The sequence below is a fragment of the Nansenia antarctica genome (assembly GCF_963989245.1).
Source record: "Nansenia antarctica genome assembly, chromosome: 17".
In the NCBI taxonomy this organism is placed as follows: Eukaryota; Metazoa; Chordata; class Actinopteri; order Argentiniformes; family Microstomatidae; genus Nansenia; species Nansenia antarctica.
In genome coordinates this window covers 12,207,206-12,221,486 of record NC_137687.1, presented here as the reverse complement: position 1 = coordinate 12,221,486, position 14,281 = coordinate 12,207,206, and the positions used below count along the sequence as shown (strand labels likewise).

The 14,281-nt window shown below is 41.2% G+C and overlaps 1 protein-coding gene across 1 annotated transcript in view; it reads right to left on the bottom strand.

Moving 5' to 3' along the window:
- The window catches only part of LOC308172279 (adhesion G protein-coupled receptor L3), a gene marked incomplete at its 3' end in the record, with an annotated part of 155,338 nt that overhangs the window by 15,397 nt on the left and 125,660 nt on the right, over positions 1-14,281 (bottom strand). Inside the window, exons 15-18 of the mRNA XM_080547182.1 lie at positions 12,334-12,400; positions 10,915-11,006; positions 3,106-3,274; positions 2,563-2,688 (exon numbers count right to left, since the gene is read on the bottom strand). Of these exons, the coding sequence (XP_080403308.1) occupies positions 2,563-2,688; positions 3,106-3,274; positions 10,915-11,006; positions 12,334-12,400 (454 nt within the window). The remainder of the gene's footprint in view (positions 1-2,562; positions 2,689-3,105; positions 3,275-10,914; positions 11,007-12,333; positions 12,401-14,281) is intronic.

Sequence of the window (14,281 nt, the reverse complement as noted above, 5' to 3'; positions counted from 1 at the left end):
AGGCTACCATATATATCTGCCATATCATACCGTTTTATATTGAAAAATATGATGGTAAATAAATACATGTGGGACCGATGTATGATATGGCAGAGGTGTGGTGTGTATCAGTCTGTCTCGTTCCAGCGAGTCAACTCGTGTTGACTCAATAAGACATGCGCTTGATGGGGGGAGTGTTGATGGCTGTCGATCGTTTCCGATCAATGAACAAAGACATCGGGTTCCCCCGCAGTCACAGTGCTACATGAAAATATCTAGCCACACACCACATAGCATACCTCCGCCCTATATGTATTTATCATCATATTTCTCAATATAAAACGGAGGTACGATATATGGCAGATATATGTATGGTATATTATGGCAGTTTCTGGCGCCTGTCCCGTTCTGTTGTTCAAAGAATATAATATAAAACGCATCACTGCACTGCTGTTTGTCCTGTGTTGTTTTGTTTGCATTGCATTTTAGCACAGTGCGCCGATTAGATAGAAGATGTTCTACAGAGGGTGATGTAACCCCTCCCTCCCCTCCCTTCCCCCACCCCTCCCCTGCTGTTGTGTCTCGATACCTGGTCAACACAGCTTGTACGAATATTATATAACGAACGGATATTTATAATAGACCTACAGTATATAATGTATTATTGTTTTTTCTGAGCAGTCCCACTCAGAATTTTTCATTTTATTCGACAGATCTAGTGAAGTCGCGTTGTGCATTGAATGACACTATTTATAGCGCTGTAAATTTTCAAATAATGCAATAGGATATATATATGAATTTACAGAAACATATCATCATGAATGGAAACACGCAAGAGCGTGTATTTGACAAATAAAGTGTGCGTGTGTTGTGGTCCATCCAGGCAGGAGAGAGAGTTGGGGGCAGCCAAGCGGGTTTCAAAGACGGCTCTCCCGCTTACTAAGCTTACAGCAGTCGCAGGCTTGTGCATCTATGTGAAGCTCATAATTATAATAACACAATATTGCAATATGTATTACTATTATTTGTTGCAACCATCATTCATTAGTAGCCTAATGAAAACTCCTGCAGTCCGGATCAATCTCCTCTCCACTTTACCGTGCATGCACGCGCTCCTGTGAGATCATTCAAGTTTAAAGTATTTGTCATTATACCAAATACAATTATATAATGTAATCAAAATAAAAAGAATGAACATATTCAGCCATTCCATATAATAACATATATTATAGCAGTTGCAGGGGCAGACAGGCTGACGTTACCGGCGAATTTCACGACAAATAAACAGACTTTATCACTGTGAAGCTCATAATTATGATAACACAATATTGCAATATTTATTACTATTCTTTTTTAATAATGATAATCAATCATCATTCATTAGTAGCCTAATGAAAACTCCTGCAGTCCGGATCAATCTCCTCTCCACTTTACCGTGCATGCACGCGCTCCTGTGAGATCATTCAAGTTTCAAGTATTTGTCATTATACCAAATACAATTATATAATGTAATCAAAATAAAAAGAATGAACATATTCAGCCATTCCATATAATAACATATATTATAGCAGTTGCAGGGGCAGACAGGCTGACGTTACCGGCGAATTTCACGACAAATAAACAGACTTTATCACTGTGAAGCTCATAATTATGATAACACAATATTGCAATATTTATTACTATTCTTTTTTAATAATGATAATCAATCATCATTCATTAGTAGCCTAATGAAAACTCCTGCAGTCCGGATCAATCTCCTCTCCACTTTACCGTGCATGCACGCGCTCCTGTGAGATCATTCAAGTTTCAAGTATTTGTCATTATACCAAATACAATTATATAATGTAATCAAAATAAAAAGAATGAACATATTCAGCCATTCCATATAATAACATATAATATAGCAGTTGCAGGGGCAGACAGGCTGACGTTACCAGCGAATTTCACAACAAATAAACAGACTTTATCACTGTGAAGCTCATAATTATGATAACACAATATTGCAATATTTATTACTTTTCTTTTTTAATAATGATAATCAACTTTCATTCATTAGTAAAGCTCCCGCAGTCACAATCAATCTCCTCTCCATATATATAATTTCCCCACTTCTCTGCTTCTCTGCGCATAGGAACTTTATATGCATTTTTAGAGGTAGCCTAGTGATCTTGTCATTTTCTCTTCTTGTGTGACATCGCCATCCAGCGATCTTTGTGCGTCAGTTCACACTCTCCCATTGTGAAGAGTGGTCGTGTGATTCGACACCTCGTCGCGCTAAAAGTAGGTAAAAAAACGTCGCTGTCCTAGTGTTAAAGGGAATGGCACCTGGCACGCTGATTGGGTTGATTGAGAAGACGCCCAAAACACACCCATGACTAATTTCTTTGCTTAGCGCCGGGTTTTAGGCGCCCACTACAGCACGCACAATAGCAAAGTGGCCTTGACCACGCCTCCACGTCTTAAGTTTAGATCTACCGCCTCGTCTTATTGATGAAGTGCATAATAGGGCCCCATAAGTCTAACTCAATGCCTTCTCACAAAAAAATGGAGAGAATAAAAAGCAGGAGGAGAGGTGACCCCTACCTGTGACCCTGTGGAGTAACGTCCCGGGGCGCGAGAGGCGGTGCTCTTCCCAGAGCCGATAGAGCTCTCAACACTCTTCCCACTGCAGCAGTGGGTGCGCAGACACTTCCCGTACTCCTTGCGCACCTGTGAAGTGTCACACACACACACACACACACACACACACACACACAAACACACACACACAGACACAGACACACACAGACACAGACACACACACGCACACGCACACACACACACACACCCGCACACACACACACACACACGCACACACACACACGCCCATTACAGTTACAGTTACAGATAGGACTTTACATTGAATCGACCGTGGGATCAAATTCATGTCTGAACTGAACATTCTTAAGTACTGAAATAGTCTTCCTGTCACAATAACAAGTATGAAAAAGACCGTAAGGCAAAAGTGGTGTAATTACACTTATGATCTACTGTATTAATGCACTAGGCTCTTCCACTGGTACAGCACATTGCTAATCTATACTGTCACATTGTCACACAGTTGACCCGTCACTAAAAAACACCCACCTTCTTCTGGAGGACGCAGTGGAAGATGAAGATGAACATGCCCTGTAGGGAGTTGAAGATGGTGAAGAGGTACGCCATGACGACTGTGCTCTCGTTGACGTACATCAGACCGAACGCCCAGGTCAGGCCCAGCAGACAGAGCAACGCAATGGCCCCGATCACCCACGATCTGGAAACACAGTAAAGACACACCGAACTATCAACCACACTGTTCACCCACGATCTGGAACACAGTAAAGACACACCGAACTATCAACCACACTGATCACCCACGGTCTGGAACACAGTAAAGACACACCGAACTATCAACCACACTGATCACCCACGATCTGGAACACAGTAAAGACACACCGAACTATCAACCACGATCTGGAACACAGTAAAGACACACAAAACTATCAACCACATTGATCATGAATCATGGACTAGTCTGTGTTACTGACCCACTGAATTAAACATACATTTGCACCCACAGCTAAGCATAAGGAGCTACACTATAGGTATCATGTCCTACAGAAAGTCCTATGTTTTTTCCTACACGTCAACTTCAAAGCCAGAGTTCAGCGGTGACCGAATTCCTGTGCCCTTTTTACCTACTAAAAGAGCCTACAATGCTAAGCTGCTGTTTACACACAACGACCACTAGTTGGCCGCCTGTAAATTAGCCTGCTTCCTACACAGAAAAACTGGAAAATAGCTTTATATTAGCTTATTATTATTATGTCTTACGCACAAATGACCCCTCATGGCTGTTCTAGTGTAAAAGATAGTTCAGGGTTTCCAATGTTAGACCTCATGTTCTACTTGGGAGTGTTTGGAGGCTTATGTACACGGGTATGGCTAAATGCTGGAACCAGCCAAGGAAGGCTCAAGAATGGAAATATGAAAAAAGAGAGATGTCTGGGTGAGCCTCCAACACTCTAAATAAGTGGAAATTGAGGTCTAACATAAAAAAAACGAACTGAACTAAACTAAACTCCCTTTCACATTTGGTAGGAAGCAGACAGCTCTAGAGGAACATAATGTCTTCCTGTTCACTGAAGCGAAACTAAAAATGACAGTGAAAAAACAAAGTTGTCGGGGGGAAGTAGTAAGCTCAAATATGTTTTAACCTCCACCACATCCACTTTTCTATTAGGACATCTCGCCGCCTGAGGACACTAATGAATCGGAAGTGAAATACAGGCAAAACGGGGAGTTGGGGGGGGGGGGCACGAGACAAACGAACAAAAGCACAAATCCAGACGAGGAGAGGAGCGGAGAGACAAAGTGAATAACTGACAGAAAGAGGCTGTGCACTTAGGAATAGGAAACACAGGAATGAAATTGTATGTTATCTTGCTTTTTCCTTTTTGTTATTGTCTTCTCCTTAAGAGTGACCTATCATTCTGCTTTCTCTCTTGTTCTTTTTGAGTGGTACGTTATTGCTTGAACTGATGACATTTAGAGAGAGCTTAAATATGTGGTTGGATAATTGATATACATATGCTGGGTATTATTGTATGACCTTAGGCTCTTTCATGTATGGCATATTCACCCAATTTGCATCTAGGCCTATGAACATGGACTGTGAACATATTTACAATACAGTGCCCAGAGGGTTGTATCAAGAGTTTTTAAAGAACATATAGTAGCTTTGAATACTCATGTACTTGTAGGAATACATTGAATATAAAACACACAGCTATTACCATTATGTTAAAGTGCACATAGCAGGGCTCCTTTCAAAAGGGCGGTAGAGCCGGCGTCTAACGATAGCAAGCTTGGGCAAGACACTGAACTAAAGCATGGTAGCTTGTCGTCATTGGTGTGTGAATATGTGTGTGTGTGTGTGAATGGGTGAATAAGAGGCCAATGTAAAGAGCTTTGGAATAAGGCACTATATAAGTCAGTCAATTTTTCCATTTAAATGAATGACCTTTATCCCTATTGCCTATTCCTATTATATAGGACGTTGGGTTGTTTGAAGCGCCTTGAATGTTTATGTCTTGACTTTTTGACTTAGGTCCTTTTTCTTCGGGTGTGAAGAGTAGGGCCTCACATGTTTATGTAGACACTTGTATTATAAGTCATATTACATGTTTATATTACATGTTTTTGAATGCATCCCTATAAAACGTTCACTAAATTGCAACATTTTAAAGAGAATATCGCTATCGTTGCTAATGCACACACCTGTAGCTGCGTACTTCTACTCTATAACTTGTATTCTTTAGCGTTCCCTGACTAACTCTGACTCCTGCCTTGGTTTTGACGTGTTGTTCTGTTCCTCCGTTGTTTCTGTTAGTTGTTTATTTTCTGTTTATTTACACTTTAGGTGTACTTTTGCTGTAAAGCACTTTGGTTGACAAGTGTCATGTTTAAATGTGCTATATGAATACATTTGATTGATTGATTGACAGAGAGCTCTCTACCTCATGTTAATGATTCAGGAGGAGGGTAGTGGATTTGGGTCGGGTTTGCTCATACAGGGGAATGAATGTTAGAGGGAAGGTGTGAGAAACAGAAGACCCGTCCAGTTTAATCTTACTTGATCTCAGGTTCGTAATCCTGATAGCTGACAACAGTAAAATCAAAAGCAAAGTAAAATCAAATGATCAGAAAACAAAAAATGTTGTATGTTAAGCAATGTACTTAGATTCAAACAAGTACATCTACACATATCTATACTTATATCTAAAAGGAGAGGAGGGTTACCATGGACAAACTGTACAAACACAAACACTTGAAAATCCTTAAAAAACAAAAAAAAATGTGGCAGGAATTGTATGAATAATAAACAAAACAACTATATTCTTCTTTTTCTAGGTGGAGATGTTTCGGAAGTGTACTGCAGGTGCTTAAGGTAATTATCGCGGTTCACAAGCCTCTACTCCTCAATAAATACTGGTGGTTGGGCCTAGCATTTTGCTTGTTGTAAAATGGGCCAGGTGTGGGGTGAAAATAAATGATTTATGAAATTACTGGGGCAACCATTAAACCTAATTTTCCCAAGTCTATTTTAATGACCTGTTGGGAGAGGTACTTTATCAAGCTGATTGCCCCTGAATGGTCAGGGAGACACCACCAGTGTGAAAAGAGGAGGAAAATATTGACCTCGGAGTGGATACGTTTTTGCAGAGGAATGGGGGGGGGGCGGAGGGGATACAGTCGAGATGCCTGAGGACATAATAAAAGCTTCAGGAAGGACAGGATATGAAGTTATTTCTCATATCTTTCCTTGTTTGTAGATGTCAAATAGTGAAAGTACTAGGTCACAAGCTACTATAGATGATTGTTCCCTTTTAGTCCTCCTCACAACTCTTAACTGTGTATCGGGGGTTATGTGGAAGGCATTTCCTTAGATGAAATACATACATGAAGTACATAATAGAGAATATTCAAAGTACTTGATGACATCGATTACTATTATTTCACCAACTCTCACTCATTATTAAAGGACATTTTTCCTAAAACGTACTTTTGACATTTAGATGATTGATTCAAAACACCTCTCATAAGTGCCAACATGTGAGTAAATGCATTTGAAAACTGCTCCCGCTTGGTTCGTACCAATTTCAGTCCGACAGACCTGCCCATTCTCAACACGGAAGTGGGTCCTGAAGAGCACGTGAATGAATACCCTTGCAATTACGCCACTCAGGCAGAATGCTCAATGGTTTCACCACTGCCACAAAGAGCACTTGTACGTTTACACCAGAAGAACAAAGTCAGAAGTGCTTCTCCGGGTGCGTTGGGTGGAAATATAATATGAAAGAGTTTGAGGAGGAAAGCGTTTCAGATTGCTGCATTAAATTACCACCTATTTCCTTTGAAAATATCAACATTTTTAAAAGATGACATGCAATCAAATGGCTTGAGTCAGAGTCAAAGTGGCTGATTGAAATAGACGGATTAAGCTGCCATTCAGCTCCACTTAAAGACATCTCATTGGCTCATTTGCAAGGGAAAGAGGAAGTGTCTTGATCAACTCAGCAGGATGCTAATTGTTTAACTAAAGGTGTGTATGAATTGGAACGCTAATTGCCTGAATCTTTTTACCACGGGAAATCCACTGTGAGGTTTTGATGCAGGTACAAGGCTTGGTAAGATTTTGTTGTAATATACCGTACATACTTTGCAGGAAGGTAAAGCAGTTACAGCTCACAACTTTCTATTATAAAGAGAAGTTCAATTAATGACATTCCAGATACATACTGTATGTTGCTAAAGTGTTTGAGTGAGAGTAGTTTGTGTTTGTGCCAATAGGACGCAAGAGCTAACTCTATATAATCACATGGGGGTAAAACACAAAGGTTTAAAGGAGCAATCTGAAGAAAAAAAAAAACTTTTAAATGTAAGATATATGTGACACTTCTAATAATTTGGTCCGCATGTCGGCAACCAATCAAAATCTTCAGACTTTTCTTTTGAAACACAGAATTACGGAAATACGGAAATAAGAATCACAACACAAACTCACTAGTCAAGCCAAAATACTGCAACTCAGCTACCTAGTTAACTATAACACTACTTTACATTGTTAGCAGGCTCACAAAACAAGTTAGTTGACTAGCGATGTGTCACTGTTGTCAGTGATTTTCAACAACGCAGAAATGTATTCACATTTTTCGAAAGAAAAGTCAGATCGTTACATCAGATCCCGACATGAGGACCAAATGATCAGACTGTGTCACATATAGGAATTGATTATTACTGAATATAACGTGTACATGCCTCATGAGCTAAGTTCAACTCATATACCATCAAACCCCAAAATATAAGCTTGTTTTACTTAATTACTTGTCAACAATGCAACTGTAGCTTCAAAACAGGGTTAAAACTATCATTTTAATCTCATGGACGGTCAGTCCTTGCATCCATAGCTCAGTCTATTCATTTGAGAACGGTTACATATATCCTACCCCGTCCCTCAGCTGTTCCCCAAAACAGCTGAAGGATGTTGTTGTTTGAATCCCAGATTGCCCCTTTAAGGAACATTACAAATGTTACAAACACTACATGGGAAAGGGTTCTAGATGTCTAAAGGTAAGGAAAATAGGGATTACATATACAATACAGAATAAGTAGTTATATTCTAACCCTCTTAAATATATATGTTGCATCTTACCAGTGCCATTCCACAATAATACATCCATCATAATAACGGTAGCTAAAATGAGGAAAAAATATGACAGATAAAAAGAAAGAGGACATTAAACACAAACGTTATGTTAGAACAGAAAAGGGTAGCATGCAGTGATCATCAGAAGAAGTCAAGACAGTCAATGAAAAGTAAATGCATAGAGTAAGAGGCGGAACATACTGTTCTGATGACCATTCACATTAACACAAAGCAACGTGATGAAATCTGAACAATAATGAGTGATATCATAAAAGAAAGAAGACCAAAATGGCAGAAGGATAGATGAAAATACATACCTAATGATGACCAACCATGACCGGACTTAAACACTTTTTTACACATTATGAGAATCAAGTCTACTTTAGCATGTTTTGTTGACTCTCAATGCTGTTTCCTACTCAAAACCAACCATTCTTTTCCTGACCATAGCTGATTCTCAGGTGGTATACGTAGCTTTGCCACCAGCATGCTGAGACTACAATGTTACCAGCAGTGTCTCTGAACTCTAAATAGCAGACATATATTTATTTGGTAATAAATACGTTCTCCTTGCAATTTTTTTTGACAAACAGTCGGGACTGAGAGGCATTTACCATTCTAGTGAATGAGGTACATAAATCTAGAGGTATGAGAGTGTCACAGCTTCAAGAAAGGTCATGACCTTGATGTTGTGGTCTGTGAGGCTTCGAGAGTCTGTAGGTCAGATTGGCTATGGGAGGGTTGTGTGATAAATCATACAATAGACAAAAAACACCACTGGTCAATATTTCTCTGTGAACAAACAACAAGGCAATGCATCTAAAAGCAACTATATCTACAAATCGTTCACATTGTTCTGAAACCGAATCTTACCTAGAACTTACTTATCTTACCAGCACAGCAAAACACAAGCCTTTCTTAACATCGAGGTGTACATGTGCATGTTTATTTGTAGATGTTCAGTTTTGTTTTAGAATTATATTTCAAAAATAATCCTTTCAAATGTTAGCTCCTTCACCTTTCCCACTGTTGCTTCAAAATCACACATCTCTCATCCTATGTTGAAGTGGTTCAACTCTGGCAAGAATGTATTAATTCAATACATTTTGTCATAATGTCTCGGTGTACGCCATATGCAATGACCACAGATTGCTTTCTCCTGCCAAATAGTACTTCTTAGATAAAGCAAAAATATGTCAAATCTCGTGATAAAAGTAGATTCACTCTTCGTTCTGAAAATGTATCATACAGCAATTAAATACATCCAGATCAGACTAGACAACCAGGTTGTGGATAGTGCAGCAGGACGAGGACTCAAACTCAAACAAAAACACATACGAGGGTCACTCTAAGGCTGAGATCACCATGGTTCCTATCCAGCTGGGTACTTCTGATAGTACGCCCTACAGTGGAGACTTCAGTTCTCAGTTCTCCCCTCAGCAGTCGATTACCATTCAGGGAGGATGTCGCTTAGAGTTCACAGAGCAGACATTCTCTGTAAAACTCTCCTCAGCACCCCTCAGCACCACCTAGAATGCTAACTGGATGGACTTTGTTTGTGTGTATACATGTTACCTGTGAGTGTGAGTGTGAGTGTGAGTGAGAGAGAGAGACAGACAGACAGAGAGAGAGAGAGAGAGAGAGAGAGAGAGAGAGAGAGTCAGAGGGGGGAAAAGGGAAAGACAGAGAGAGACAGAGAGAGAGACAGAGAGAGAGAGAGAGAGAGAGAGAGAGAGAGAGAGAGAGAGAGAGAGAGAGAGAGAGAGAGAGAGAGAGAGAGAGAGAGAGAGAGAGAGAGAGAGAGACTATTTTCTCATCAGTCTGAATCGACTGAGGCAACAACTGAGGCAACAATGTTTGCCTATCTTGGCACCTGACTGGTCTGGCAGCCTTAGTCAAGAGCGAGACCGCTTTCATATCCAAATCCAAATTCACCAGTAGAATTGTCGAGATGATTATTAAGATTATAATTCAGGATGAATCGACTGTAGGTCTGACACTTGAACCCTAGGTATATTTGTAGTGATATAACAGTGTGTGGTTAGTTTGATATTCCAAAGCAAACAGATATTAATTTGAACTCATTGTCATTCATAAACAGCAATACCAATAAACCGTCAGCTTTATAATGTCATTCAAATGTTCATATCTGACTAGCAACACATAAAACACGCACACACGTACGTGCATATGCACGCCCGCACGCACGCACCACCTTTATGAATATTCATCCAGCGTGTTGACGCCGGAAATACAGCAGGTTAATTCCAGCAGATTGTCTTGTGGCCTTTTCCGTCACCAACAAGCACGCACTTCAGATAATGAAGGACGACTGCCGGCATACCTGTCCTGTCTTAACCCACACTGACACAACCTTTTTGCGATAATGAGAGATACAAACCTGGGGACATGCCTCCTGACCTTCTGTCTGGGCATTCACAGACTCAAAGGCTTTTTAAAAAGGATCCTAAAAAAAAGTGATTTTCTATGGACGAGAGGACAAGATAATATGGTAGCACGCTGAGGCCCGTTCAACAATGCTTCGATTCAATCAAGGCTTCGAAAGGTTGATTATGGGGTGTCATTTCTTGGGCTTGAAGAAAGCTTCCACTTACAGTACCCTGGCCATTGCGAGGTAAGATTGCAGGTTTCATTACGCTTTCTGTATCAATCGAAACCTGTAGGCAGCAGATTGATGTCCTTACTTGATGTTGTCCAGGCAACCGGAGTCTGGCTTCAGGATGGCTGTGTGGTGGAACATCTTGTACAGGGCGATTCCCAGGAAGATCACGTTGAGCTGGGGGAGAAGAATAGAAAAAGAAGACGGAGGAGTGAGATGGAGTTTGTATGTATGTAGTTGTTTTTCGCCATTCATTTTTAAAACCGGAGACCTTTTTAGAGTCGAGTTCTGAGTGAAGAGAGACAATGCGTTTTCCCCACTTTGCGAAATAGAGCACACACTTGTATGAAGATCATTCACAAGTATATCCAACAAACTTCACAGCATAGGCCTACGTAAGTCAGTGAGGCCACAGGCAGGAAATAGATCAGCGGTAAAATGTCAGTAGCGGTAAGTCTGGTGGATAGGTCAAATAATGGATACTGCAGGGGAGAATTCAGATCAGGGTCTGGTGTGGGGCTGTTGCTTTCGTTTTCTCCGTGGTGGTCAATTGGGTTGATTCATGTAATTGATTGGCCAGAGAGTCCACCTACTGCCCAAATCTGAATCAGTCAATGTTTCGAAAACAAGCCGTGCTGCAGACCTCAAATGTGGCCTCAAACAGGCCTGGCCTATAGCATCATACTTTTTTATTTTCCTCTTTGCTTCAAATCATTGACTAAAATGCCAACTTAGCAAAGGGTTGTATCAAGATAGCATCACCTCTCAAAATTACACCAATTAGGATGCTCGATGCTGCTGCACTGCGCAGCGACGTGACATTCAGCTAATTGAGGAGGTGTCAGAATCAGTCATTTTCTACCACTCATCTACTTATCTGTCCCCTTCAGTCCTTGGGCGGGGGAAAGCCTTACAGTCTCAGTCTCTGCCTTTCGTCTGTGGATATACTATTGCGGTCATATCAGAGAGAAAAGGATGACTCATGAGTTGCATTGAGAAAGATTATTTCAAACTGGAGCATGAAAGAATATTCTGCATGTTTTGTAATTTTTCAAAGAAGCTATATTGGGTATTTTTGGAGAATGTGGTGTGTGTGTGTGCGTGTGTGTGTGTGTGCGTGCACGCGTGTGCCTGCCAGAGTGTCTTCCTTTGTGCCTAAGAGAAGGAGATAGGAAGGTATAGCTCCCGTTGGAGTCGGACAGGGAACAGAATCAATCATAATCGTGGAGTGGGATCACTCGGAGACTGAATACTAAACAGAATTCTCTCTCGCTCCGCACCCCACCCAAAGACATCCCCTGTCAGTCGTGCAGCAAAGCGACTAACCGCAAATATTTCACACACCTTCATCCGTGCTTTCCTCCGCGACACGGGCGGCGGGGCGGGCAAGCAGTGGCTTATGTTTAACAGGATAGGGAGGAAGTAGATGGTAAGCTCTCTATGGACCATTTAAGCTCCAACCTGGGGGCTAAGTAGGGTTAATGAGAGGGGGGGGGACGCTTACCATAATTATCAAGGTTGCCGGTCCTATGAAGCTCCAAATGAAGTAGGTGTCCAGTCGAAGCCAGCAGCTGGAGGGAGGGACGAAAACGAAACACAGCGAGAGAGAGAGAAGGTGAGGTGAGGGGTTTTCAAACGCAGGCTCTCAGGACATACATCAACTCGGAGGCTGAGAGTGACACAGAGAAATGGGGCACTTCAAAACGCAGCCCTCCGAGGGGTTGAAGAATGATTGCCATCACAGGAGAATTTAAGTGTGGGATTTTTGGGGGGGGTTTGGGTGTCATTGACAACATTGCTGATGGGCTATGATAGTCACAATGGATTTGGAGAAAGGAAGGGGGGGGAATTAATGGGATGCGGTCAACAAAATGTGAGATATACCCCCTCTGTACTTCAAGGTTGGTTGATGACGAGACTCGTCGCAGTTTTGGGACAATTCCATTTCAGGGAATGTAGGTAGTGCATTTTTTCCCACTTAGAATGTATTGGAATTGCTTCTATTCGCACATTGAATACAAATACATTTTAAAAACATGACCTAAACAGAATGAATTGAAATTTACCACCACAACCCCCTCCACATGCACACACACACACACACACACACACACACACACACACACACACACACACACACACACACACACACACACTCCTTGATGAAGGGTCTAACCTAGGAAAATCCTCAATTGTAACAATAAAACACAACATTCTGTTGATTGATAGCGAATAAGGACGGAGGATTTCAAAGCACAGGGCTGCTGAGGTTGATGCAGGGATGGAGAATGCCACCAAATGACAAAAATGAAGTTGATTCATGACCCGTGGCTAAATTATTAATCGTTTAATCTCCGCAGCGTCAGATAGATCTCCATTTTTGGCCACCGGAAAAATTACAGTTTCTAGTCAAGAGGCAAAGAAAGAAGAAGTGGCAGAGAATTAAGTGTAATTCAAGAGTCATTTGAAAGCAGATTGAAGTATGTTACATTGAGAGGTCTGCGCTCTGGGCGTCTATTCTCATTTCAATGTGCACAGCACCACCATACAGTGTGCAGATGTGTTGCGTCCCAATTGTGTGTGAGGAGCTCGAGGGCATGTATTATTATTATTATTTTTGTTTGGCATTTAGCACATGCCCTGTATCCAAAGTGACTTACAACAAATGTTATTCCAATATTGTAACGTCTAATGTCAACTGCGCATTTTGGGTAGAAAAAAAACTCACATTTGTGTCTCATGAAAAAATTATAGATTCTTCATACATTCATGCACGCCGGTACCACATTCACTTATCTGATCATTTATGTGACACACTCTCCATGTTCCCTGTGTGCTGGAGTGTGCTGCATTATTAAGTCCAGCAACACTTTTTTTGGCAGGGTTAGAAATTGCAGTATTTTATGGATGACAGTTGATACAACAGTAGGCTAATCAGGTAATGTAACATTGCTCATGGCCATGGCTGGCATCATAGCTAAGGTGCCTACGACTGCCATTGAGCAAGGCACTTAACCCCTAACTGCTCCAGTGTGTCCTGTACCCTGTGCCCAGAGCAAAGAATTACCACATTACAATGATTGATTTGATCGCACGGCTAATAACACATTCGTTGGTTTTGTGTTTCTCCAAGTGTGGATACGGATGTGAAACGGATAGATCCGGTCCATTGTCTCTATTGGTCAGTTTCCGTTCCAGGAATGTTGACATCTTTTCATATTACTCCACGTTTGTATATATTACCGTTATCGAATATAATATCCATGATATACCACGGCTTCTCGCTCCATAACGCTTAAGTCTGGAGCGCCTGTTTGGTGCGATGCACGGCCACCCAAATCTTGGAAAAGGGGAGCCAGAAGTGCATAAAAGGGGCAGAACTTACATCTGTCGTTGGACAGTGAGGACATTACTGAAATACTGGAGGAAATACGTATAACAATGCCAGCCAC